Source organism: Paroedura picta, chromosome 14 (assembly GCF_049243985.1).
Source record: "Paroedura picta isolate Pp20150507F chromosome 14, Ppicta_v3.0, whole genome shotgun sequence".
NCBI lineage: Eukaryota > Metazoa > Chordata > Lepidosauria > Squamata > Gekkonidae > Paroedura > Paroedura picta.
Genome location: NC_135382.1, coordinates 17991256 through 18018727, shown reverse-complemented (window position 1 = coordinate 18018727; position 27472 = coordinate 17991256). Strand labels below are relative to the sequence as shown.

Genomic DNA, 27472 nt, shown 5'->3' with positions numbered 1-27472 from the left:
AGGTTGGTAAAATGAGTACCCAACTTGCTGGGGGGTAAATGGTAATGACTGGGGAAGGCACTGGCAAACCACCCCGTATTGAGTCTGCCATGAAAACGCTGGAGGGCGTCACCCCAAGGGTCAGACATCACTCGGTGTTTGCACAGGGGATACCTTTACCTTTACCTTTAACCCACCCCGAGATGAGTTGATGCGGGGGGATATAAGTATAACTATGTATGTATGTATGTATGTATGGATGGATGGATGGATGCTTCCAGGCTCCTCACCCATCATCCCTGACTAAGGCACATCCCAGGTATTGTCCCTCCTCGCTCCCATCATTGTGGAAAAGATGCCAACTGCCTGCATGCCCACACCCTCTCAGCTGGGAAGGTGCCTTTCTCAATTATAGGTTGCAATGGAATTCCTTGGAACTCCAGATGTATAATTTGGCCAGTGGGGGGAGAGATAGAGATCTGGGCCATTGTGCTGGAAAAGGGTGGGGAGGTTTCCATGTTCATCTTCCCCTAGAGATGCCAGCCTCCAGGTGGGACCTGGGTGTTCCACAGAATGAGAACTCACCCCCAGATTAGAGAGATCAGTTCCCCAAAAGAAAATGGTTTGAAGGCTGAACTCTACCGCGTTGTACTCCACTGAGGTCCACGCCCTCCAGGCTCCAGCCCCAGATCTCAAGGCGTTTCCAAACCTGGAGCTGAAACCCTCCCTCCCTTCCCCTGCCGATAGCCGAAGAGGGGGACCTGGCAATCTTAATCCCCCCCCACAGGTGTTTTAAGCACAAGTTAGCTCTGAGCTGGATGACTGAAGCCAGCCCAGCCTCCTTGGATCTGGGAAGCTCAGCTGGATCAGCCCCAGCCCGTATTTGGATGGGAGGCCCCCAGGGAATTTCAGCATTGCTGCACAGAGGCGGATAATGGCAGTGCACCCTTGAATCCCTCTTGCCTTGAAAGTCCCCACCAGTCCACCGTAGTCTTCTGTGATTTGATGGTTAAAGGGTAGGAATGCCAACTCCAGGCTGCGACATTCTCGGAGGACAAGGAGGGAGAGATGGGGGGGGGTGCCATGCAGTCTGGAGATCAGTTGCAGTTCCAGGCGGAATTACCTGGAGGAAAAGTTTTGGGAAATCTGAGATTTAGGGAAGGGGGTTGGAAAAGGGAAGGACCTTAGGTATAATGCCCTAGAGCAGGGATGGCCAAACAGTGGCTCTCCAGATGTCCCTGGACTACAATTACAGTGACATGGCATGGGCCCAGGTGGCAGGGGCTCATGGGAACTGTAGTCCATGGACATCTGGAGAGCCACTGTTTGGCCACCCCTGCCAGAGTCTACCTCCAAAGCAGCTATTTTGCCCAGTGGTCTGGAGATGTGTTGTAATTCTGGGAGATTCCAGGTCCTGTTTGGATCTTGGCAGTCCAAATGTCCAGCCCTACAAAACACATCAACGCTCATTAGAATTTAAATTGCTCTGTGACATGGTTGCCAACTCTGAGTTGGAAAATTCCTGGAGACTTTGGGGGTGGTGCTTAGGGTGAGGCAGGGTTTGGGAAAGAGAGGGGCCTCAGCTGGATATAACCCCACAGAATCCACTCCCAAAGTGGCCGTGTGCTCTAGGGGAACTGAGCTGTATTGTCTGGATCTCAGCAGATCTCCAGGTCCCATCTGGAGGCTGACAACACTGGCCTGTGGTGATTCTTCCAGCTAGTGAGATGGAACAGGGAAGAGTTTGCCATCTTCTGCGGTGACATAGACAAATTCCACAGCGTACCCCCCACATCTTCTTAGAAATTACTCTTCCCAAGGTTCAACAGATAAGGCCGTTTGGAACATGGCAGAGTTTAGATTTGCAAAAGAGTTACAGAGCACCAGGCTGCTTAAAAAATTAAAATAGTTTTATTAAGAAGAGAAATAAATTATGTGTGGAAAGAGCAGGACAGATACTCCTGTCTCTCCGTTGCCTGCAATCATTTGTCTGTTCTGAAGGCAAGCAGGGAGGAAGTGCTCAAAGGAGCAGGAAATCTCCAACAAGCCAATCAGGACACTGGAGGAGAGTACTTCAAACATTCCAGGAAGTTCCTAATCTAACTATGCTAAATACACCTCTCTTCCAATGCCCCCTGCAGGACACTTCCTCATATTCACTACAGATATTGAACATTCCAACACTTTCTTCCCTCTCTCCCTTCCCATTTGTCGCATCTGCAAGAGAACTCACCATACAGCCCCCAAGATGCCTTCTTGAGGGGTTCCTTTACATGATGCACCACAGTTTGTATTCTCACCTTTTGAGTCCCTGGAAAAACATCCTTTTGCGGCCAGATATTGTGGCAATGCCTCAATGTGACGTCGCCACCTGCTGGCCAGAAAAGTGAAGTGTTCTGTCTAATAAAATAATTCGGGTTATGTGTTCCGCAGCCCAGGGACAATCAGTCCGGTGTTGTGTTAGGAGCTCCTCCAAGGTCAAAAGAGCTGCTGTGAGCGCTCAGCTGCACTCCCACTGACTGTTCTCCCAGTTTGCTTTAAAAGCCCTTAGGAGGTGGTTCTTCCCTCAATAACAGCATGGGCGAGAGGGGGAGGCTATAGCCCTTTCCTCCCTGCTACTTTGCTTGCAGGAAGAACGGCTCTCCAGACTGCCTTCAGCCTCAGACTTGGACACACACAGAATTTGGCCTCCTTTCCCCAATAGCCATCAGCAACCGGGAGATCTAAGAGTAGGCTGGAAAGTCAGCGGCTTTCCCCATGGTTTTGTCCCTCCTCTGTGACTTGCATTCAGAGGTGCACTATGTCTAAGCATGGAGGATGTACATCACGTCTCCTAGGACAGGGGTAGCCAACCTGTGGTCCTCCAGATGTCCATGGACTACAATTCCCATGAGCCCCTGCCAGCATTTGCTGGCAGGGGCTCATGGGAATTGTAGTCCATGGACATCTGGAGGACCACAGGTTGACTACCCCTGTCCTAGGAGGAGGCAGCTAAGTAATTCTGCACACGTTGGCCAATGCGCTTTCAGTGTGCTTCTGCAGTCAGGTTTTCCTGTGTGAAACAGAGAGATGTACTTCTGCAGTGCTTTGAAAGTGTAAGCCGAACTGGAAAGGCAGAGAAGTCCCAGATGAGAGTGGAAGAGGAACCCAGAGGAGGCGCTACGGACTTGTGCAAGGCAACTAGACCCGGACCATTCCGCACACGTTAGATCATGCACTTTAGAAGTGCAAAAACACATGGAAAGTGCATTATCCAATGTGTGCAGAGTGGGTCCTGGTCTGGCTGCAGGGAGGGTCTGACCCACAGCTAAGACACTTGGCAGGGCCCAGGTTGGTGGGCACCAGGCTGGGGATCCCTTCCCTGAGCTTTCTGATCAGCAGGGCCTTAGAGATGTACAGTGAGGATTATTCTGGCCCCATAACATTTATGGTAATCCCAGGGACCGGGGGGGGGGGGGCTGCTCGGCCTCCGCTTCCCCGCATGTCCCCTGCCCTGAGACGCGCTCCCAAAGGGCCTCCTCGCGAGTAAGCGAGAGCACACGCCCTGGGCGACTCCGCCGCTTGCAAATCCGGGAGCCCGGCGCGCCCTGCCTCCGGGAAGGAGGAGGAGGAGGGTGGTGGTGCGGCGGCGGCAGCTGCGGAGCCCGGCGGAGCGGCCCTTGCGGCGGGGCGAGGGGCGAGGCTTAACCCGGGAACCGAAAGCGGCTCTGGCTGCCGGGAAGGCGGAAGCCGGCCGGGTGCGCGCAGGAGGAGGCGGGCGGGGCCCAGCGAGCGAGAGGCGGCCGCGCGGCCTCGGCGGCCCCGGGAAATGCGCCTGGCCCCGGGGAGCAGCAGCAGCCGCCGCCCGGCCGAAGCCCTGGCTCTGGGGTTGGCTCTGGCTCGGCCCGGCCGGGCGTAGCGCCGCCGCCCTCCTGCATCCGCCCTGCCATGGGCGCCGAGCAGAGCGCCGACGGGGAGAGCCGGCCGCACGAGCCCAGCGTGTCGGGTAGGTGCCCGCGGCCGGCGCCGCTTCGGAAGGCGGGGGAGGCTCTCATGGCCAGAATGAATCCGCGAGCTCCTTGCAGGCAGAAAGCTAGCTGACGGGGAGAGAGGGAGGGAGGCACGAGCGCCTTGCAGGCAGAAAACCAGCTGTCAAGGGGCGGCGGAAGGGCTTTTGCAGCTGGGATGAATGCACGAGCTCTTCGCAGACAGAAAGGTACCTATCGAGAGGGGAGTTTTTCGCGGCCGGGATGAATGCACAAGTTCCTTGCAGGAAGAAAGCTAGCTGGCGAGGGAGGGGATGCCCGAGCTCCTTGCAGGCAAAAAATTAGCTGTCAGGGGGCGGGGGAAGGGCTTTTGCAGTTGGGATGAATGCACGAGCTCCTCGCAGGCAGAAAGCTAGCTGTTGGGACAGTTCAGTCTAGCTGTCCCAGTTAGCTTGCTCCAGACAGAGTTTGCATTTGGGTTAGGGAGAGAATTCTGGCTTGGGCTGCAGCCCAAACTCAGCTGATTGTAACTTGTAAGCCGCTCTGGGCCTTCAGGGAAGGGCAGCATAAAAATAGAATTAATAATCGCAACAGTAAGTGTTGAGACCCAGGGGAAAGACGCCTGGTGCAGAGGAGAGCTGCTCGCAGGGGTGTGAAACAGATGATTCCAGCATGACGGGAAGGAGGAGCCTTCCCTTTCAGAGCAGTCTACCTGTGCAGAGGGCAAGCACTGTGGGGAGGGCTTTGCAGAGGCACAGATACTCTTTCCTGGAGAAATCCAAATTCTGCACTAGTTGGACCTTTAGGCCCATTGGTAGGCTTTTTACTGTTGTTATTCAGTGCTTCTAAAAGCACATTTAAGGTTCCTCTAAGGGTGGCCAAGAACATGTGCACAGGATTGTTTGACTTGCAATGTACAGACAGTTTACAATGCCTGCCCCCCCCCCCAGCAGAGGAGCACATGAATCCTGGGGTTGTGCTGCACAGGAGTAATCTAAGCACATAAATTGCTCTTGAGTAAAGCTGAAATTGGCAAAGACACTTAAACGATGGCTCTCCTGGTGTCCATGCACTGGGGGCTCATGGTAATTGTAGTCTGTGGACATCTTGTTTGACTACCCTTGCCAATTTCAGCTTTACTCAAGAGCAATTTATGTGCTCAGATTACTCCTGTACAGCACGACCCCAGGTTTCACGCGCTCCTCTGCTGAGGGGGAGGGGACCAGGCAGTGTAAACCATCTGTACATTACAAGTCAACCTGTCCTGTGCACATGTTTTTTCCTGTGTCCAGTAAATAACAGAATTGTGTGGGAAACCGTGTTGGTCCGAAGCATCAGAACAAGGTTCCAGCGGCACCTTTAAGGTCTTGCATAAAGATTTGTTGGTCTTAAAGCTGCTGCTGGGCTTGAGCTTTGTTCTTTGAAGTATCAGCTTCAGCTGATAAAGGCCATGCCGTTGTCTGGAAAGGTCACAAGCCCCGTTGCTATTTATCTGCATGCAGCTTATAGTGTAGGCAAAAAGCTGGCGGATGCTGAGCATCTCCGTAGCACTCACAAGTGCTCTGGATGCATACTTTCATTTCATCTCTCAGACTTTTATCCCATCTTTCAGTAACACGGGTTGCAAGGCCCTGACATTTTGCTACAATACTCAAATACCAGTCCACTGTACAGAGAGAGAGAAATTGTCAAGCACCCCATCTCCAGAAATACAATACAATGCAACTCAGCCAAACCCAGCAGGAGTGCCAGCCTGTGTGTTTGTGTGTGTGTGGTGCTGTCAAGTCACAGCCAACATGTGGCGACCCTGTAGGGCAGGGGTAGTCAAACTGCGGCCCTCCAGATGTCCATGGACTACAATTCCCAGAAGCCCCTGCCAGCGAATGCTGGCAGGGGCTTCTGGGAATTGTAGTCCATGGACATCTGGAGGGCCGCAGTTTGACTATCCCTGCTGTAGGGTTTTCAAGACAAGAGGTGGTTTGCCCTTGCCTGCCCCCTCGCAGCAGCCCTGGACTTCCTGGGTCATCTCCCATCCATATCCTGGCCAGGGCCGACCCTGCTCAACTTCCAGGATATAAAGAGATAGGGCTAGCCTGGGCCGTCCAGGACCCATTCCGCACACATAAGATAATGCACTTTCAATGTGCTTTGGCAGCTGGATTTTCTTGTGCAGAACAGGAAAATCTACTTCTAAAGTGCATTGAAAGTGCATTATCTATTGTGTGCAGAATAGGCCCAGTTCAGTGCAGCTAATAAAGAGCAAACATACTTCATGCATTTTCATTTCACAGTGGGGGTCGACACTTCCAAGCCGTTCTCCCAGATTTCTTCATAAGCCACAAGAATCCGTTGCCAACGCTAAGAGTAAGATCCAGAGACGGCCACCCACCTGAGCAAAGGTTGGCGCCCTTCCATCCCTCTGTGAAAAATTTAACATTTCTTGGTTCTCCTTGACTGCCTCTCCCTGCCCATTTGTACTTGGCCATGAAGGGCACCGATCCAGTGCTGGAAAGACCGGTCCCAAGCACTTTGGGTCAATGTCTCTGGGTCACAACAACTGAAACCGATCCAGACTGATTCACCTCCTTGGTGTCCAAATATCCGGGGCTGTTCATACTGTAGGGACTGAGAGACACAGCCGCCAGGGCTGATTTTCTCCACCAAGTTCCTTGCAGTTGCTTCTCAAGGGTTCCCTCTGGATGATTTCCTGCTGAGCTTTGCTCGTTCTCGGGTTCTGCAGCTCTCAGCCCAAGACGCATCTTGTTACGACAGCCCCGGTTGTGTATTGTTTTGAGGGCCAGGTCCCAATCGTGGCCTAAAGCCACTGATCTTGCAGTCCGCTGTATTCAGAAAAGAAGTCTTGCTTGTTAACTGTGACTTGCTCCCTAGACAGTGGGACTGCAGTGTTTCTGCTAGAGGAGAATCCCGAAGGGGAGGTCCTGATTCCCAGGGCACGCTGATGGGGAGCAGGACTCAGTTGCATCAACAGAGTGGGCAGAGCAGAACTAGCCCAGAACTGGGGCGCTCTCCGTAGAGACCCAGCTCTAAGGAGCTGGAAGAGCAGCAATTGGGCACAGCCTTGATAGCCAATCCCAGGGCATCAGACACACGCAAAGGCAGCCAATCCACCTGCTGATATTGGCATGCCGCTCTGAAACCACTCTGGCTGCCCCTATCTCCAGAGTCCCAAAGAGGAGGAGCAAAAGCATCTGCAGGAGCCTCCACTGCAAGGAGGAATGTGGCGTGACCAGGAGGGGCCTACGGGTACCGCCCTCCGGCCACAGTCGTAAGGCACAGACCACTCCTGCACTAGACCTCACTCTCTTTGCTTTGCCCTTTCCCATGGTGCCACCCCTCGAGAGGAGGTTCAGTGCCACCACCTGCCATTCATCCCAGCAGACCTTGTTCTCATGCCACACCAGCAATTCCTTAGGGATTGTGTACCCTGCTCTCTCTTGCCAACTGTGCAGGGTGTGGGGGGTGGCCTCAGCCCCCTGGTTGGGGGGTAGCAGTGGAAATGTATCCCTGTCTACCAATGGGGAGCGCGGGCAGGAAATAGTCACAGGAATGGGGTTCCCAGGGCAAGTTGGATGCAGTTGCCAGCTCTCTGGGCCTGCCAGGGTTCCCGTGCTTTTGAGAGCTGCAGGATCATACATCCTTAGAGGGAGCAGTCCTGCCTGCTGCTGGCCAGTGGCTGGAACGAGGACGTTGGGAATTGTAATTGTACAAGAACCAGACAGGCCCCCAGCAGGAGTCTCCAGGGGAGGAATAAGAAATATTTGCTGGCTGAGGATTCTGCCAGGATGAATACTTTGCAGAACCAGCACCAGCCATAACACATCAAAGAAGTTTTTTACTACTACCCCCCCATTGAAAAAAATTGATATTTACAACTGTGTATATCTCTCTATTGACCTCTGATAAAGATAAGTATGATCAAAACGTGTTAGCAGCATTACTGGTGTATTCACTGAAATGTTTCATGTGTGCCAAACAGATTTTTGTAATGGTTTTTAAACATTTGAACTCTAATAATAAATAGTTTATTTTCCTATATATTTGGTTTCATCCCTAACCTTTTTGGCCCTTGCCTGTTTTCCAGGCTGGGTTTTTGTTCCCCTTTTCTCAGACTCCAGTAGCACCTTTAAGACCGACAAAGATTTATTCAAGGCGTGAGCTTTCGAGTGCAAGCACTCTTCCTCCGACTAATGAGGCCACCCACCTGAATGCTTCCTTTTGTGCTAGTTGTGAACCGGCGTTGTCCTTCCGGTGCTTCCTTGATTGATAGGTTGGCTCTCTCTTTCCCAGCATCCCCTTCACCAGCCAAGCAGCGAGCCAAAATGGATGACATTGTGGTCGTGGCACAAGGGACTCCGTCATCACGCAACGTCAGCAACGACCCGGAAGTCATCAAGCTTCAGGAAATCCCGACTTTCCAGCCCCTTCTGAAAGGTAGGACACGGCTGAATGTTGAGTATAGAAACATGCCCCCCCCCCTCCAGTCTGCTTTCCAAAACCCTTCTGGTCCTTGAGGCTTCCTCACGCTTTCTCTTTCTCCAGTCTCTGCCTTGCCGGCCTTCTGGAAAGCAATCCAGCCGGTCAGGGGGAAAGGACTGGTCTCTGACACACTGGCTTGTGATGTTGTTTGTACACAGAATGTCCAGCAGCCAGGGTTTCGTAACCTTCACTGTATTGTTCTGTTTTGCTGAGTTAAATGATTCTCCCTCTCAGCTTAGTCGTAACTGAGAATAATAAATAAAGGCTTAATACCAAAGGGTATGAGCCTCTTGTGGCGCAGGGTGGTAAGGCAGCCGACGTGCTGTCTGAAGCTCTGCCCATGAGGCTGGGAGTTCGATCCCAGCAGCCGGCTCAAGGTTGACTCAGCCTTCCATCCTTCCAAGGTTGGTAAAATGAGTACCCAGCTTGCTGTGGGGTAGAACAGTAGTGACTGGGAAAGACAAAACCACCCTGTATTGAGTCTGCCAAAAAAACGCTAGAGGGGATCACCCCAAGGGTCAGACATGACTCGGTGCTTGCACAGGGGATACCTTTACCTTACCAAAGGGTATCTGGGTTCAGCTGTGAGGATTTTATTACGGTAGTGCTTTCAGTCATTTTATCGATTTCAACTACTATTTTTTAGGATTGTGACTGCTTTGTTATTTTTTCTGTAAACCGCCCTGAGCCCACGAGGGAAGGATGGTATAAAAATGAAATAAATACATACATACATTCTGACCTCACTTTCAAACCACCTGTTCTGACGTTACCGAAATGGCCGCAGTAAATGTGCTGGAGTGTAGCAAAACATCCAAGTTGATTCCCACCTCTCATAACGTAATCAGCCATGGAGGGTAAACTTACTTTGGGAAGGTGCTCCAAGTCATGGAAAACCCCCAGTTCTTGTGAGGGGCTTGCTAGCTTCAAGATCGCTATTTGGAATAGATATATTATGTGTATTTACATGCCCCTCCAGGCCCATCATTGGTCATTTTGGGAGGGGCAGGTCAGCATGACCACAGATGGTCACATCGACCAATAAATATTTTAAAAATATATAACAAATTAATTCCCTTTTTGAGATAGACAAATGACGTAAACAAATTCAATGTCCACCAGGGGGCGCTGCAGACTGTTGCCTTGACCCACTACTACAGAACATCTTGGTTAGTTGTTCCTTGGAGCGGGTAATGCTTGGAATTCAATACCAGCCCACAGCCAGTAGGGGGCGCTGAAACCCATGCACACCCTGTGAGGCTTTGGTTTCATGCACTCCTTTTTGCAGCAGCATTGTGACCAGCATGGGAGCTGGGGGGCATGCAGACACGATTTGACTACCACAACAGACAGGCTTGATTGCTCACAGAGAAAAGGAAATGTGCAGGCAAAGCAATTTCTGCAGGGGCAGATGCACCCCTTGAATTGACGAGGTGTTCCTGGAGGAAGGCCGTTGGGGCCGGGAGCCTGCAAAGCCAAGGGGCCCCTGTGTTGAGATAGCATCACACAAGGTCTCAGCTGAGATCCAAACCATGGCAGCAGATGTAGGTCTACTGGGACCTCAAGGACAGCTAGGCACAGCTTACTCAGGGCTACTGGAGTGTCCCAGTCTGCCCCGAGTTGAAGGGACGGTTGGTAACGTTCCACTTACTCCTTCACGCCCCAGGACAAATGTAGGTAATGTGTAGACTTCTGTAGGCAGTAACAACAATGCTTTTCCCCTCTAGGACTTGAGTTGGCTGGGAAGAAGGCATCCACAGGGCTAGCAACGCCGAGTATGCTAGAGGGCAGGGTGGCCAAACTGTGGTTCTCCAGATGTCCATGGACTACAATTCCCACAAGCCCTGGGAATTGTCATCCATGGAGATCTGGAGAGCCACAGTTTGGCCACCCCTTCTAGAGGGCTTTGGGCCTCCAGCAAATGGAGAGGGAAGCCGTTCCTTCAGTGCAGGATACTTTTGCGGCTGAAGATTCTGAAGCTGCCTATTGGTGGAACATCCCCCCAGTCAGGGGCAATTGAGGCTCTTGCTCAGGATTCTGCCCACACCCCCCCTCCCTTCAGGCATGCTGTGAAGGGAGACCTTAACAGCCCCTGGCTGAGGGGAGGGACGCATTTCCAAGAGCAATGCAGGGGAGTCTGTGGGCATGCATGGGCATTCATTCCTTTTGAGGGGGGAAAGCTTTCTTCTTCTACCTAACAGTTGGCTGACAGGGAGGCCACAGAAAAGCCCCTTCTCACTTAAAATACTGCTCTGGCCAACCTCAGTGCTAGAGGGAAGACACAGCCAAGCCTCGTGTGTCTCTTCTCCACCACTCTCTGAACATTTGAGGCCTACTGCACAAGGTTGTTGTGCAGACGAAACTGGATGCTGTTGTGGGCGTTCCTTCCCCTCCTGCTTCATTTGCACAGCAGCCCTGTGCAGTAGGCCTCAAGTGTTTCATCTCTACAACAACCTGTGTGGGAGGCCTCAAATGTTTCTTTTGCACAACAGCCCTGTCCACCCTCCAAAGCAGCCATTTTTGCTTGGGGAGCTGATCTTTATAGTCTGGAGATGAGCAGCAATTCCAGGAGATCTCCCACCTGGAGGTTGCCTACCCCTGGGTTGGAAATACTCAAAGTTTGGAGGTGGGGCCTCAAAACAGTCCATGCTCCAAAGCAGCCATTTTTGCCTGTTGAGCTGATCTTTATAGTCTAGTACAGGGGTAGTGAACCTGTGGTCCTCCAGATGTCCATGGACTACAATTTGCTGGCAGGGGCTCATGGGAATGGTAGTCCATGGACATCTGGACGACCACAGGTTCACTACCCCTGGTCTAGTAGAGACAGTGGTAGAGGCTTGCAGGCTGAGGTCGGGATGGAGCGGTGCAGGTGTGTCCCACCTGGGCTGTGGGCTCTGGCCAGCCCTTACCAGCAACAATTTGCAACGGGTTTTACTACTAGTTCCCTACATAACAACATTGTTTGTATTCAAGTGGAAGCTACACACGAGTGAAGTTTCTTGTTTATACTTTTGCATCGCACGGACTCATAGTAGCTTAACCCGCCTGGAGGCTGGCCTTTCTCTAAGAAAATAAACCTCGACTGCTCTTCTGGAGAGGCACCAGGCTGAATTTTGCCATAAAGCCTCTGCTGAAGTTTTCAGTGCAATGCAATATTTTTTGAGAACTGCTACTGGCAGCAGCACAGTCATTCTTTGAATTTTGTGTTCGGATTGTTGTAAGCCTGTCTGTCATTGTCAAGGAATGTGAAGGAATGTTTCTGGGGGGCTAAAGTTAATATTCTCATAGCTTTCTCCTTGTTTTAGGTTTTGTATTGAAGCCATGGGGATTTCTTTTTCCTGCACACCTAAAGTTGCATTGAAGTTTGTGTATAAGGTGGTTTCGAATCATGTGCGATGAATACATACAGCAATCCAGCCAGAAATAGCCCTCCCCCAGAGGAACACATTAACTAATAGGGAAAGTGTTTTGCTTTACTGAATTCTCATACTTTTTCTTTCTTTCTTTTTTTCCTGTTGGCTTTGTAGGCTTCATACTTTTTGGACTATCGCTTTCCTCGTAAATCACTAGATTTCCCCCCCCTTAAAGCATCAAACCCACAAAACGTAGCGAGTGAGGGAGACGGTTGTTTTCGAGCATAACTCAATAAATTAAGCGTTTACAACCTTCTTGACTTGCAGTGTGGCCCGGCATGGCCTGGGTTTTATGTGTGTTGGACGTGGGCCCTCTGTAATCCTAAACTGAGGCGAGCACCATATTTCTTGAGCAGAATGTCAGACTCCAGAAGCTGCCTGTGAATCAACATATATTCAGAACATCTTGAGATTGCTTTGGGTGGGGGGGGGTAATCTGTCAACTTGGCTAGGGGGCTGAGATCAGGTCGACCTTTCTTTTTCCTGCCACATTGTATTCCGGCTTAGTAGGCCTCTCTCGGCTTGGTTTTTCCACAGAGGCCAACTTTTGCTACTGTACGAAGAGCATTGGGTGCTCTTGATAGGCCTCTGTCCCACTGTGTATCCTTTCCTCTGCAGCCAACGGAAACAGCATCCTGCCCTCCTCCAAATGACAACCTTTCAAATACTTAAAGAGGGCTATCATGTCCCCTCTCAACCTCCTTTTCTCCAGGCTGAACATTCCCAAGTCCCTCAACCTATCTTCATAGGGCTTGGTCCCTTGGCCCCAGATCATCTTCGTCGCTCTCCTCTGTACCCTTTCAATTTTATCTACGTCCTTCTTGAAGTGAGGCCTCAAATGAAGCTGGTAAGATAAATGAAATCACATTTATCCTACCAGCTTCATTTCCGCCCTAGTTATAGCTATAATATATTGTTTTTAAAGCCCAGTGTGATGCATTCACACTGAGATGTCAAACAAATCTAGAATCATTACATTCCTGTTCAAATATTATTGTTTCTTTTTTACAGTACTAGCAGAATATTTTCTGTATTGCTTTGAACTATTGGGGGAATGGGTAATCTAAAAGCCAACTGCAGTGCATTTCTGAAGGGGCATACATTGTGAAAAATTAGGTAGTTTGTTCTTCATCGGAGTAAGTTGAGATGCAGAGGACTCAATTTTGGTGCCCAAACCCTGAATCACTAAAACTGCCCCTGCTTCAAGGTCATTCACTACAGATATTAATACAACAGAATCAGTCCAGTGGAACCTTTAAGACCAACAAAAATTTATTCAAGGCGTGAGCTTTCAAGTGCAAGCACTCTTGCACTCGAAAGCTCACGCCTTGAATAAATCTTTGTTGGTCTTAAAGGTGCTACTGGACTCTGATTCTGTTGTGATACTTCAGACCAACACGGCTACCCACTTGAATCTACAGAAATTAATATTGCAGCCTAACAGGGACAGAATCCCAGTTCACTGGTTTTATTTTATTACATTTATTTATATACTGCCCTCCAGAAACTGGCCCAGGGTTTCTGAGCTTACAGAGAAACACTAACAAGAACACCAAATACTGAATGCTTTTCAGCACAGCATTTGCCTGGCCTTTTAGAGGGTAACAGCTGATCTCCTGGGAGAAGAAGGTCTATAACTTCACAGTGTGTGTCCGGAAAACCTCATCAGCAACCACGATGGTATTAGAACAAGAGTTGGTGCTTATCTGCTGCTTTTCTCTATGCAAAGGAGTCTCAAAGCAGCTTACAGTCGCCAGATTAGAAATCCAGACTCCTAACCAGTACACCAAGCTGGCTCCCTTACGGAGCAGTATCCTTCTACCAAGTGTTCTTCCCTTCACCACTGGAGAAAATCTTAGCAGCAGGGAGTGATGGGATCCAACGTGGTGTGTTTAGAATTCGTTACGAAATGGTAACCCGACAGGGTGTGTGATGGGATGGAATGCTGGTTTCTGCCTTGCAGTGGGGCGTAGGACAGATTTGCCTGCAGCTGCCGCCATTTTGGATGTCCTTCCGTCTCTGCTGAAGGTTATTTCGGTAACATGCTTATCTTCTCCAACCCTGTTTGAAGCCAGTCGTGCTGCTGCCTTTGTGGGTGGCAGAAACAGGACCGATAAATTTCCACGCTGCTCGTCTGGAGCTAATTAATCTCCCAGGGCTGCCCTGTGGGGGGCTCATCACTGTGCCCTAAATGAGCATTCCTTTCAACAGTGTGGAGGATAAATTATTCCCCTTGATTTCGTCCTGACTTTTTATCGGAGTTTCTGCTTGTGAACTAGACGCGGCGTCCTTGGAACACTGTCCGATCCTTTCTGAACTTCTGGAAGCATGTTGAACAACGAAGGCAACTGATGGTTAGGTAGTTACCAGGATGGATCTGTTGCTTTAATCCGGGGAACGATAGTACGTAAGGGGAGGGATAAGAAGTCACATGGGCCTCCAGTGGTGCAAACCTTGGTTGACCACCTGAGCCTGGGGTAGGGTGTCCTTACTGTTGTCGTGGGGCTGTTTCAGGGGAATGTGTCTGTATTAGATTGGGTTGCCAGATCCTCCCCCTGGCCACTGGCAGGGGATGGGATGGTCGCGTTGCTAGATCTAAATTGGGGACCTGGAGATTTGAGGATGGAGGACAGGGACCCCAGGTAGGTAAAATGCCATAAAGTCCACCTTCTGAAACATCCATTTTCTCCAGGGGAACTGATCTCTGTAGTCTGGAGATGAGTTGCAGCTCCAGGGGATCCCCAGGTCCCACCTGGAAGCTGGCATCCTTAGTACTAGAGCAGCCTTTCTCAACTTTTTAAACATTGAACCTTTCGAGAAACCCCAGAAGTGGTACAATTCTGCAGAATATGGTTTGGAAGCATAGCTGTGTGCACACCCATCCGGGTAGTTACCAAAGTGGACCCGATAAATGTGGGTTATATTCCTGGGGCTGGAAAAATGCTGTCTGGGGGAGGAGGGGGTTATGAAATAGTTTAAACCTTTGTCAAGAAGAGACTTGAGTGGGATTTCGGCCACTGTCTTGCCCCACTATTCCACGTCGGTCAGCCCTTGTTGTGTAGGGTGTGTGAGGAGGGGAGAGGTTTGAGTGTGTCAGGAAAGAAGGGTCTCCTGATCATTCCTGACCCTTCCAGGACTGTCGCCCTTTGAGACCCGGCCGCTGCTGAAAAGCGAGCCACAAGTGCGCACGGCCCGAGACGGTCAGGAGCCTTGGAGCGTCCAACCTCTGCAAATGTTTGCGAGAGTGAAAGTTGCCTGCATATCATCGAATAAGAATGAGCTGAGATCAGCCTTGGCAAGAAGGGGGCCTCTGTTTCTTTCCACACAAAGCAGCACAACACGAAACGGGAGGGGGGGAGGAAAGAAAAGGGGACGGAGGAGGGAGAAATAGTTGAGTTGTAAACATAATTTGAGAGGTCCTGCTGCACGGCTCTCGTGAGTTTTGAAGGTGCAAAAAGTCAGAAGTGAAGGGGGCTTTCAATCCCCCGGCCCTTGGCACAAGGTCACTGCGGTGCTGAATTCTGTGTTGGAAGTCTCTTTCTTTCTTTCTTTCTTTCTTTCTTTCTTTCTTTCTTTCTTTCTTTCTTTCTTTCTTTCTTTCTTTCTTTCTTTCTTTCTTCCTTTCTTCCTTCCTTCCTCTCCTTCCTCCCCTCCCCTCCCTTCCCTTCCCTTCCCTTCCCTTCCCTTCCCTTCCCTTCCCCTCCCTCCCTCCTCCAGCATGACTACTGGGCCCATTCCGCACACACTGGATAATGCACTTTCAGTGTGCTGGATTATCCTGTGCAGAACAGGAAGGTCTACTTTGAAAGTGCATTGAAAGCACATTATCTAGCGTGTGCAGAATGGGCCCTGGGCCCAGCTCTGGTTGAGGCCTTGGCACTTTACAAAGCCACAGATTTCAGCAGAAGGCTCTCAGGACTAGATTGAAGGGCAGGCAACGGGATGTCCCATTGGTTTGATCCAGTCCCCAGAGAATTCTCATCAGGTTAAAATGTAGCTCCTACACCAATGGCAGGGGGTCTCTTCTGACCCCAAATAAGCTTCGTTGCCACTTTTCCCTGCATGAGCTGAAGAAAGCCTCACCCTCCCCATGAACGTAGCAGGTGAAATGCAGTGTGGTACCGGAGGAGGGGGGGATGTGCATTTTGGCATCCATCTGTGCACTGAGGGATTCCCAGCCTAGTTTCTGCTCCCCTTGCATGCTGCCCAGTTAGAAGGACCTGTCCATCCACTGCCTTTCCCTTCTAGTGTATGGATGGGAGGGATGCCCTGGTAGGAAGCAGATGGAGGGTAGAGCAGCAAGTCCTGCAGAGGTGGCATCGGCTGATCTGAACTGTGGATTCTGGGCTCACGAGGGTCTTTAGGTCATTTAATTTTCCCCCTGACCCAGAAGCAATCGTCTTGCAGCACACAGTTGAAGAATCCTGGGTCTCTGTCGCTTCACACTGTTTTCAGAAATGGATCTGTGTTTGCGTGAGCGAAGCCACTTGAGGCTGGCTAATGGGAGGTGGGGGGCTTGAAAGGAGCTATAATAGGATGGTTAGCAAATCTCTCTTGCAGTCCTGCTTTTCTGTTTTGTTTTGTTTTTTCAAATTCAGCCACCCATGTTGTCTCTGCCGCCCAGAATATTATTCCAAATTGAAACTGCCTTGGAAAGTCTCGGGGAAGATTTTATTAAAGTGTAAAATAGCTAAATTGGTTTCCCCCTCTCCCTGGTTTTTGTTCCAGGGGGGGAGTAAGTCTTTAATCAAATCTTCCCAGCAGCAAGAACCACTGTTCAATTATGCAGACGCGAAAAGCAGCTTGTAGCGGAAGTGGTGTGGCCATAATTGCATCTTTAAACATAACCCGTCACCTTTTAGACCACCCTGCCCAAGACAGTGTGCAGGATAATCAAAGTCAGATAAAATGTGGTCAGGAAAATTATGGAACCTCTCTGGCTTTTTTCCTAATGATCAGAGGTGTGTACGGGAGGGGGGTGCTTGCAGGGCTGAGCTAAATGCCCTCCTCCCTTTGAGGATGCCTGCAGCTTTCCCCACCTCTCTTTCCTTCTCTGAGCCCCATGCTCAGGTCTGTTTACTTCCTTCTTGAGTGATTATAGCCCTTTGGGGGATCATGCCCCAGAAAGTATGATGCAGCCAATCAGAACTTGCTGGTGTCGTGACGAACATCTGCTGGCCCTTCCCAAAACATGGTCTAGCACAGAAGAAGAAGGTTTTTATATGCTCCTTTTCTCTCCCTGAAGGAGTCTCAAACTGGATTACATTTGCCTTCCCTTTCCCCTCCCCACAACAGACACCCTGTGAGGGAGGTGAGGCTGAGAGAGCCCTGATATTAGTGAAGAAGAAGAGTTGGTTCTTATGCCGCCTTTCTCTCTCTGAAGGAGTCTCAAAGCGGCTTACAATCACCTTCCCTTTCCTCTCCCCACAACAGACACCCTGTGAGGGAGGTGAGGCTGAGAGAGCCCTGATATTGCTGCTCGGTCAGAACAGCTTTATCATCGCTCTGGTGAGCCCAAGGTCACCCATTTGTTTAAACAGAATTTTAAATGTTGATTCTTAATTCTTGCTTTAATGAATTGTACATGTTGTACGCTGACCTGAGTCAGCTTGCTGGGAGAGCGGTGTAAAAATCACATCGATAAATATAGATACCTCCTGGGGCATAGAGGCATGGCTGCTTCTCTGGAGCACATGATGGGCCAGTGGAACTCTTTGGCGGCTGTTTTGCACCAGCGCTTGAAAAAGCGCAAGGCAGAGGGAGAGCTTTCCACATTGACTGAGTCCTTTATGAAATGGCGCTGTCTGTTTTTGAGCATCGTGTAGCTGGTGCGCCTTCTGAGAAAAGACATGCGGATTATGGCCCTGCGATCTGAGAGTATCAACTGGTCCCAGGGATCAAAATAAACAAGGTCTTCTTCTTTCTTTCTTTTTTAAATCGTTAGATTGCAGTCAGACGAAAAGCCCAGTTTGGATCAGAGCCAGACGGAACAGGCATTTCAATCCTTCTACCTCTTCCTACTAATATGACTCATTATGCTCTAATTACCCCTGGCATTGTCCCCCCACCCACCTGTTCCAGGGTTCATGCTAGCAGAAGGAGTGTGGTTTCAGGAGAGATGCCATACAAACGTAAGTCCCTTCCCACATGACTGTGATCCTAATCGGAGGTCCATGCAGCTGGAATGTAGCTTGAAAAAACTTACAACCTGGGAAGGTTTTGCTGGCCCAGTATACTTGAAGGACCATCTGTCTTCCTACATCTCTTGCAGGGCACTTTCCTCTACAGGTACAAGTAGACTGGTGATTTCCAGCCAACGGGAAGTTCACCTGACCTTGGCCTAGATCAGGGCCTTTTCGACCCTGGCCCCTGCCTGGTGGAATGAGCTCCCAGAAGAGCTAAGGGCCCAGCCGTAGTGGACTTAGGACTCTTCTGCCAGGCTTTTGGTTGAGATCAAGCTGACAGAAGATCTTGCTCCTCCCCAGGAGATTGGAGTCTCTCATCTGGAACATCATCCCTGGTGCCTTCAAGGATCTGGCAGAATTAGGGGTAGGGGTAGGATGTGGGGTTAGGCGTTTGGGGGGTTATGCGATTGCATTTGCATGGTTCCCTTTTATTGTACGCTTTTACTGTTGTTAGCCATCACGAGACGGCAGGAGCGGGAGCAGCGCCATACAAATACAATAATGAATAATAAATAATGATGTGGAGAAAGGAGAGACGTGAAACCACTTTGCTGCCATCACAGCCGCAGCGTGGGCCCCGCTCCAGACTCCTAAACCAAAGGGTGCTCCCAAAGGGTTGCTTATGGCTCTTGTTGACTCTCTTGTAGGCCTACTCAGCGGGCAGACGTCACCGACCAACATTAAACTGGAGAAGCTGGATTCTCAACAAGTTCTGCAGCTCTGTCTCCGGTACCAAGACCACCTTCACCAGTGCGCGGAGGCCGTGACCTTTGACCAGAATGCTTTAGTCAAGCGAATTAAAGAGGTATGGGCTGCTATTGCAGGGGGAAAGGGATGCGGGGGGGGGGGGGTGTCTCCAATGTCTCTTCCCTGTAGTGGCTGCTTGTAAGGGAGGGCAGACAATGATCCTTCCGGAGCTGTTGAAACTTGTCCCAGTGAGCATCGTTGGTAAGGAAGCTCTCCCCTGTACTCACACGGAATCCTTTTCTCCCTTTCTTACAATGCAAGCGCTCCATCAATTTCAGGTTTAGAACAGATTTTCAAAAGAACTTCTTCTGTGAGTGGTTCCTAGGCACAATGTGGAGGTGGGACATTCTGTCTGGGTCAGTGCTGCCCTGAATTCTCGGTGCCTAGGGGAGAACAGCGGGAGGGCTTCTGGAGTTCTGGCTCCACTGGTGGTCCTCTTGAGCTTTTGGCCACTGTGTGTCACAGAGTGTTGGGCTAGGTGGGCCACTGGCCTGATCCAACATGGCTTCTCTGATGATGTAAGGCTGGAGTAACTCTGTAGAGGATTGCACCATTACTCTCTGGTTACAGTGGTGTCACAGGCTGCGTGAATGGCAAAGAGGGCACTGTCAGTGGGACCTGGGCTTAAGCCAGGGGTAGTCAAACTGCAGCCCTCCAGATGTCCATGGACTACAATTCCCAGGAGCCCCTGCCAGCATTCGCTGGCAGGGGCTCCTGGGAATTGTAGTCCATGGACATCTGGAGGGCCGCAGTTTGACTACCCCTGAGGCTGTGTGCCTAGAGGCGAAAGGCATCTGCTTGGTGGCTCCTCAGGAAAGCAGGGCTTCCAGACCGTTGTAGCTCCCCGGGTGCAGAGTGAAGCTTCCCAGGCTGGCTTTGTGCAAACTTGTGTGTGGTGTGCTGTGCGGCTGCTTTGCTGGTCAAGCGTGTTTTTCGTTGTCCAGCAAAGGCAGTTCAAAGGCTGTGCTGGGATGGGAAGGCGGGAGCACTGCCTTTGCTGTCTGCTTTTGATTTCCCTTTGGAGTCTGCAAGAGTTCCTTGATTCTGTAATCTTCTCCGGCCAACCCAGTCTGGGGAGCCCAGGCAAGCCCAGTCCCATCAAATCTCAGAAGCTAAACAGGCAGCCTCGGCAACCCAAAGGGCGTCGCGGCATTAGGAAGGTTGAGGACCACTGGGCTAGATCAGCCTTTCTCAACTTTTTTTTACCATTGAGAAACCCCTGAACCATTGTTTAGGCTTCGAGAAAGCCAGAAGTGGCATGATCCTAGAAAATATGGTTGGGAAGTATAGCTGTGTACACGCCCACCTGGGGTCCCTCCCCTCCCCACCCCCTCCAAGCCCATCATTGGCCATTTTGGGAGGGGATGGGTGGATCGACTTGACTATATATGGTCATACCACTTCATACATGTTAAACAAAATGAAAAATTATATTAAAAATTAATGAACTTCCACCCATTAATGAACTTCCACCCATTCAGGAAACCCTTCCAGGCCTAACGAGAAACCCCGGGGTTTCACAAAACTCTAGTTGTGAAAACCTGGCCTAGATGGAGAATCACACAACAGCATTCCTGGATGATATCAGAGGTTCAGGATGGCATGTAGGGTGCCTCAGAATATGTTTGAAGATTATCAACGCTTCACACTGAATCTAGAAAGCAACCAGGAGCCAGTCCAAGCTGTGAGTGGAGCTCTGACTAGTGTTCTCTCACCCATCTCCATCGGAGAGGGAGCTACTGCATTAGAGGAGCAGTGAGTTACTGCTTATTAGAGGCCATATTTGTACCCATTGGGGGAGGGCCTTGTGTTGCTCTGCTTAATGAAGCATACAAGAGTTTGGAAGTCATCCAGCGGGCTCCCTGTTCCGCATCCCTGTCTCTTATTAGATGGGACAATCCATTTTTTGGAATCTTGGCAGCCCTTTGCTTCCCTGTCATGCAAGGGTCGACTTGCCGGTGGTCTGGTTTGCACGCCGCAACGCACAGGGCTAGCCCCAGCGCACCAAGTTCATTAAGCTGAGTGTCTTTAAAGTGGAAACTTCTGCGCTGAGTTTAAATTGTTTCCACACCCAGTAGAATGGCGTGCTCTGCTTGCTTTTATTATATCGTGCGTGTGATTGGGGGCGAGGGGGGGAGCCTTGGGAAAGCCCCAGAGGAAAGTTGGTGGGTTTCAGCTCCAATGTGAAAGGAGTCAGACTTGGGTTTCGGCAGCATAATGCTGACTCTTGAACTTTTTCTTTATTTTTTCTTTGATTTCTTCACCACCCCTCCCAGCACAGCCGGCTCGGGGAGGTTTTCGACATATTCCGATAAAACAGTAGACATGTGTTAATAAAATACTATGTAGATCTCTAATATTAAAGCCATAATTATACCATCAAAACAATCGCCCAATCAGCAAGCAGTTAACTGCGGTATTGTCTGTAGTTCCACAGGGCCTGCAAAGCCATCCTCTTCCATTGGGCTTTCGGTGGAGGTGGCACCTTGCCCTGGCAGGCCTTTTTCTCCTGGTTTCCTGACCCTTACTAACAATTTATATCAGGGGTAGTCAAACTGCGGCCCTCCAGATGTCCATGGACTACAGTTCCCATGAGCCCCTCCATGCACATCTGGAGGGCCGCAGTTTGACTACCCCTGATTTAGATGGCCACCACTTTGTGCAAGTTGGGTGGAAATTGGGAGCTAAAGTTTTTATTGCCTCTATGTTTAAAATTGGAAGATCATAAGTTGTCCCTCTTTGACCGCTCCTGGGTCTGGACCGTTCACATAAGGAGAAGCTCTTGTAGGGGTGGGGGGATGTGTTGACCCCATTCTAGCAATGGAAGCTGCCCTAGCTTTTCCTTTGGACACATGAAGGGCTCCTCAAGGTCTTTTGCTGAAGGGGAGGCCCAAGTTAAGATCCCCAGATGGTCTCTGTGTGTTAGTTTTTAGTTGTAGAACATTCCCTGACAGTTTGGGGCATCTGGCAGAGGGTATCTAATGGTGCAGCTGTGGGATTTGGTGGCCAAACATTGATGAGCATCATTTGTTTCAGCTTTGGGTGCTTTCCAGAGAGGCTGGCATATTCCAGCCCGCTTTGAATGAGACTCAGGATCATTCAGTGAGTGGCACAATTTGAAACAGTTGCAAAAAAAACACAGGCCGCAGTTATTTTGTTATTAACAGCTGGAACAATTTCTGGGTTTTTAAAAAATGTTTTACTTTTAAAGAGAAGTGGTTCGAGGCAATTAATGGTTCTGCGGTTTTCGGGAGGGGAGGAGAGACTAGTAATCATTACAAGTTGTTGCAATGAATTCCGAAAAGCAACACAATGGCCCTGTTACTCCTTTGGGCCACCTTCCCGGTGTGTGCTCCAAATTCAGATGGGGGAACCGCTGGTTTGTTGGTACCACCTTTATTCCATCAGGGTTCTGGCAGTGTTCAGTTAAATGCAAAAAGAGCAGAACCAGAGTCTGAACTCATGGAGGAGCAATAGCAGAAGCTCTCCCGTTGGGAGTGAGCCAATGGGAAGCAGTCATTTAAGTCAGAAGTAGTCAACCTGTGGTCCTCCAGCAAACACTGCCAGGGGCTCATGGGAATTGTAGTCCATGGACATCTGGAGGACCACAGGCTGACTACCCCTGATTTAAGTGCTTCCCCAACCCATACATCAAGCTTAAGAGCCTAAACCAAATGCTTTATGGGAAATTTGGCTTTTGGGGAAGAATCTGAAGCACAATGGAAGAGAGGTACGGTGCTAGGTGCTCAAGGTGAGAGCATTGCAAGCAGAGGTTGGATCCAGCCAGCTTGATGTAGAGGTTAGGAGTGACAGCTTCTAATCTGGCGAGCTGAGTTGGATTCCCTGCTCCTCCTTATGCATTCAGCTGAGTGACCTTGGGCTAGTCACAGCTCTGTTAGAGCTGTTCTCCCAGAGCAGTAATATCAGGGCTCTCTCAGCCTCCCCTACTTCACAGGGTGCCTGTTGTGGGGAGAGGAAGGGAAGGCGATTGTAAGCTGTTTTGAGACTTCTTCTGGTAGAGAAAGGTAGGTAAAGGTAAAGGTATCCCCTGTGCAAGCACCGAGTCATGTCTGACCCTTGGGGTGACGCCCTCCAGCATTTTCATGGCAGACTCAATACGGGGTGGTTTGCCAGTGCCTCCCCCAGTCATTACCGTTTACCCCCCAGCAAGCTGGGTACTCATTTTACCGACCTCGGAAGGATGAAAGGCTGAGTCAACCTTGAGCCGGCTGCTGGGATCGAACTACCAGCCTCATGGGCTGTAGAGAAAAGTGGGGTATAAAAGCCAACTCTTTTTATTTTGTCTTCTGGCACTGAAGGAAGGCAGAGTCCCCTTTGACCACCCAAATCCTCTGATCAACAGGCCAATGTACAAAAGCCATGCAGCAGGTAGGCTGTAGTAAAGAGAGCAATTGTGTGAAAGAACCAGCTGGATCTAACCTACCAGGAAACGGTTGGGTCTGTTAGTCGTCTTGCCGAATTGCTGCTGTGGCAAAATGCCTTTTTGTTGCGTAACCAGTCCTTTCCCCCGCTTCTTGTTTTATTTTTGCAACCAGATGGACCTTTCAGTAGAAACTCTGTACAGCTTGATGCAGGAGCGGCAGAAGAGGTACGCCAAGTACGCGGAGCAGATCCAGAAGGTCAACGAGATGTCTGCCATCCTTCGCCGCATCCAGATGGGCATCGACCAGACCGTCCCCTTGATGGATCGGCTCAACAGCCTGCTACCCGAGAGCGAACGATTGGAGCCCTTCAGCATGAAACCTGAGCGGGAACTCAAGCTGTAATCCTCTCCAAGCTGGAGCCTGCTTGGAGCTTCGTGAGTTTGCCATTCAAGGCATCCCTCCCCAGCAGAGCGCCGTGGTCAGAAGAAGGCACTTGGTTTGCAGGAAGGCTGATTTCGAACCGGGAATAAAGTGCCACGTGGAGCATTAGATTCTGCACTGTTTCTGGGTCCCTCAGCTTGCCCCATTCCAGGAAAATCTTGATTCAGGAGGTTCAGGCCTCTGCCCCTACAACAGAACTGTGCTTGTGCCGCAGAAGCCCTTCAAGCTGCAAAGGATTCTGGGGCATGTTCTAAAGTAGTGGTTTCCCACGAATCCTGAGATTTCTGGGTGAAAGGACTGGGAATGGAAGTCAAATTGCAGCTCACCTGAGCTTTTTGGGGGGAGTAGGACAATCTTCCCCTGCCAGATGGCTGCTGGGGATTGTTGCCTCCGTTGTAGGGCGTATTCTCTTCTCACATGGACTCACACGGCTTTTACAAGCCGCGCTGCCACCCAGAAGAAATTGAAGTGTCCCACAGTCCTCTGCAATACACAAGGGTTCTGCACAGGGATTTCTTGAGAGTCTTTCCAAAAGTCAGTGTGGATAGTTTTCCCAGAAGACAGAAAGGATGAAAACCTACCCTTCTAAGGCATATACTCTGTTTGCCCAAAACATTGGCCAGGCCTTTGGAGTACAAGTATAGAGCCAGAAGTGGTCTTTTAGGCTTTCAAATCAAACTCAAAGCAAGATTATCCCAGAAGAAAGCTGCCCAACTTCTTCTCAACGACCTCCAGAGAGAACCTCCACCCTGGTCATGCCATGAGGAAGGTGTTCAGCTGAAATCTAGTAACTTCAGCTCATTAGACCTAGCCTTTCCCTCCAGAGTAGCAGAGAACATGACTTCACCCTCTTCCTTGTGGTCTGAAGAGCAGCATCATGCCCTTCCCCTTTCTCCCAGTCTTCTTCTAGCTCAGCTCCTTCTGTTCCTTCAGCCTTTCCTTTGTTTCCTTTGTAGGATTTGTTTCCCAGACCCCCAGCAATCCTTGTTGCCTATTTTTCAGTCTTGTGACGAGAACTCTGCAAATGCGGTTTTCACTCCGCTGTGAGTCCACTTGATGGACCTGTCATCTGCCCCACCTTTAACAAGTTGGCTAACCAAAATATTACAGGAAACCTCCTCAAATGCTTATTAACCCCCCGTATAAAACAGTTGTAGTGTCTTTCCTAGTGCTGAAGTTAAATGGAGACGTCTCCCCAAAACCCTCCTTTCTGAATATTCTGTAGCTCTGCTTCTCCTTCCTGGAGCTCGAGGTACTTGTCTGGCTGCCCATTTCTAGCTCTCATGGACTTCTGTGGTCCCTTTTCTCCTGGTTCCCTTTATGTTCGCCTCATCAGCCAGCTCCTCCACAAATAATTAGAATCGAGCCAAATAGAAGTTAGCATCCTCATCTGCCATCTTTCTGAACAGGGCAGCTGATGGTGAGGCGTTTTTCCAAAGAATGTGTGCCATGGCATGTCGTGGCCTATCAGTCAAAAAGGCACCCACCGTTGGGTGCCTCTCAAGAAGCTCCAGGGGAGTTTCTGAAAAGCCAGAGTTTTCTCGTAAGGCAGTTGGAGAGCTCGTAGGACAAGCTCCCCCCTCCCTTTCTCATCTATTTCCTAGTAGCACAGGGCTTTGAGTAACAAATGTTGATTAAAAGCATGGGCTTTCAAGGGGAGAGCTTTAGGGAGCAAGCTAGGCTTGAGGAAACTTACAGCCTCTGCTAGTAACAGCTATTTTATGAGGTTCTCTAGCCGTGAACCATTTTTTGTGTATTTTATAGCTGAGTGTGTAAAATCAGAAGCTGGCTCATTTAACCCACCTAGTGTTCTTTTAAAGAGGTTTTTGTGGCAGCAGGGGGGGCTAGATGACCTCTTGAACCCTGCGGTTTCCCTGTGTGTTTTCACAGGTTTCTTTTATGGAACTAGGAAATGAATAGCTGCTTGGGTCATGTGATCCTCACAGCGATGCGGGATCCGGGGCGAAGGTCTCCTAGGCAGAAGCGATGTCCTAGGCCGGTTGCTGGCCCTGCCACCTTCCTGGAAATCTTTGCAACTAAAAGGAGCCGTTTTTTCTGCCTCTTGACAAAGGTCCAGGAGCAAGGCAGCTTCTTGCTTCTGTCCAAAACGTCCAAAGGCAGCAAGGCCAGGACAAGTTGGCTGACAAGTTGCGGCAGTCCATGGGGTTTGGCATATCAGTTCAACAGGGGCTCCCATTATATTTGCAGGCGGTTCCGTGGCCAACCATCGCTGGTTTAGGCGTCTGTTACTGCTAGAACGGCAGAGCCTCAAAGCTGCACCGAACAGGAACCACTGGTATTTGACAGGGCATTAAATGCTGTATCTGAGCCAGGCCCTGTTGAGTTGGGAACTTGTTTACTTCATTTATACCCTCATCCTAAGACCTTTCTCTGCTTCATTTTATCCTCAACTACAACCCTGGGATGGAGGTTAAGCTGAGCATGGGTCTGTTACTGGCCTAACATCTCTCAAGGAGCTTCCCTGTCCGAGTGGGGTTTCGAACTTGGGTCTCCCAGATCCTAGTCCACATCTCTAACCACTAGACCACAGTGGATCTGCTTCTGACTGCATCCTCTGCCTTTCACTGTAGGGACTGGGTTGCCCGTTTTTATCCTCTTGCGGTGGAATTCTAAAAGTGCATTCCTCAGACTGGTCTGTTTTGACCTTTTGTGGCTGTTTGCAGCCAGGAGGGCTTTAGCATTTATCTTATACCGTTCTCTGTCTTGAAGGGAGGCGGGTATGTGCTTTTTGCGGAAAGTTCACTTGTTCCATTTCCAAGATATTTAAAAATCTTTTAAGGAGGTACTTGTCCCCTCTGTTTTCCACCTCTAGTGTGCAGAATTCCTGGAAGATTGCTGTAGTGCACCTGTTATCAAATGGTCGGTTAAGATGCAGAAGTGCATTGTGATTCTCTCATGGGCATCACTCAATGATGCGATCTATAAATATTTATAGAAAAGTTTATTGAGTAGGAATTGGCGTGCTATCCATGCATTTTATGTCCAGGAGGTGGCAGGGAAATAGCATGCAGGTACTTTGCAAAAGCCGTGCTTTAAGTGGAGAAGCGGGTTAAATTTCAGCAAGTCGAAGAACCACTGCAGTAAGGATTCCTCCAGCAGTCCCTAGCAGTAGAAAAGCTCCCCCGAAAGACCACTTGCTCCCGGGACGTAGTCAGCCTGGGCCAGAGTGTATGCTTTCTTCTCCAGGGACAGCCACAGTGCTCCTGAGACTGGGCCAGCACCTAGCGACATCTGACTGTATGCCTCAGAATTTCTGTGATGCTTTTCGGATTCCGAGAGCTGACGTTCCCCTGCAGGGCAAACCTACCTTCATCTCGACTGTTGAGGCAAGGAAACAGCGGTCATTTTGCAGATTGTACAACTCTCCATGCAGGTTACCGTATTTGTGGCAGCTGCTCTCTCGAAAAACGGCTCTTATCTCTGTGCCGGGTCTCTGCTTGGACTACGGTTACCCCCCCCCCAATGTGGTGTGTGGTCTTAACTTGAAATATCTGTTGTTTTGGCTCTGTTAATAAATGGACAGGTGAGTCATACCACCTGCCTGATACTGAAAGGGAATATTTGTTTTAGAACCGCCGTCTGAGCACAAATCCTGTACGGTAGCTGGCAGCACCCTCTGCCCTCGTTTCCCCCGCAGCCGACTGCCCTCCCCCACTGTGGCTGTGGCCCACCTCAATCTGCCTTCATGTCCCTTGTGAAGACCAGTCAGGATCTTAAAGGAGACTGGGGTCGAGTCTGCACTTTGCTTTTTATCCTCTCCCAGCCCAAATAAATCCCTCCCCTCCGTATTCGATTTCCATTTTGATTTTGGGCACTTTAAATTTTCCCTCTGCAACATG

General features: G+C 50.1%; 1 protein-coding gene across 3 annotated transcripts; it reads left to right on the top strand.

Annotated features, from left to right (window-relative positions):
* Positions 1–3643: 3643 nt before the first annotated feature.
* BORCS5 (BLOC-1 related complex subunit 5) lies at positions 3644–27186 on the top strand. Of its 3 annotated transcripts, none has more exons than XM_077310781.1 (4): positions 3644–3964; positions 8253–8396; positions 18687–18844; positions 23343–27186. In XM_077310781.1, exons 1-4 carry the CDS (start codon positions 3907–3909, stop codon positions 23571–23573), a joined length of 591 nt encoding a protein of 196 aa, XP_077166896.1. In that variant the 5' UTR covers positions 3644–3906; the 3' UTR covers positions 23574–27186. The 3 variants fall into 3 exon arrangements, with proteins under 3 accessions (XP_077166896.1, XP_077166897.1, XP_077166898.1); XM_077310782.1 differs by lacking the exon at positions 3644–3964 and adding an exon at positions 4079–4174; XM_077310783.1 differs by lacking the exon at positions 3644–3964 and adding an exon at positions 6245–6343.
* The last annotated feature ends 286 nt before the right edge of the window (positions 27187–27472 follow it).

Bases quoted from the DNA above. Each gene is read 5' to 3' on its own strand.
- BORCS5 (XM_077310781.1), top strand. From the start codon at position 3,907: ATGGGCGCCGAGCAGAGCGCCGACGGGGAGAGCCGGCCGCACGAGCCC. The intron at 3,965-8,252 runs GTAGGTGCCCGC...TCTCTTTCCCAG, and splicing joins GCACGAGCCCAGCGTGTCGG to CATCCCCTTCACCAGCCAAG. The intron at 18,845-23,342 runs GTATGGGCTGCT...TTTTGCAACCAG, and splicing joins TAGTCAAGCGAATTAAAGAG to ATGGACCTTTCAGTAGAAAC.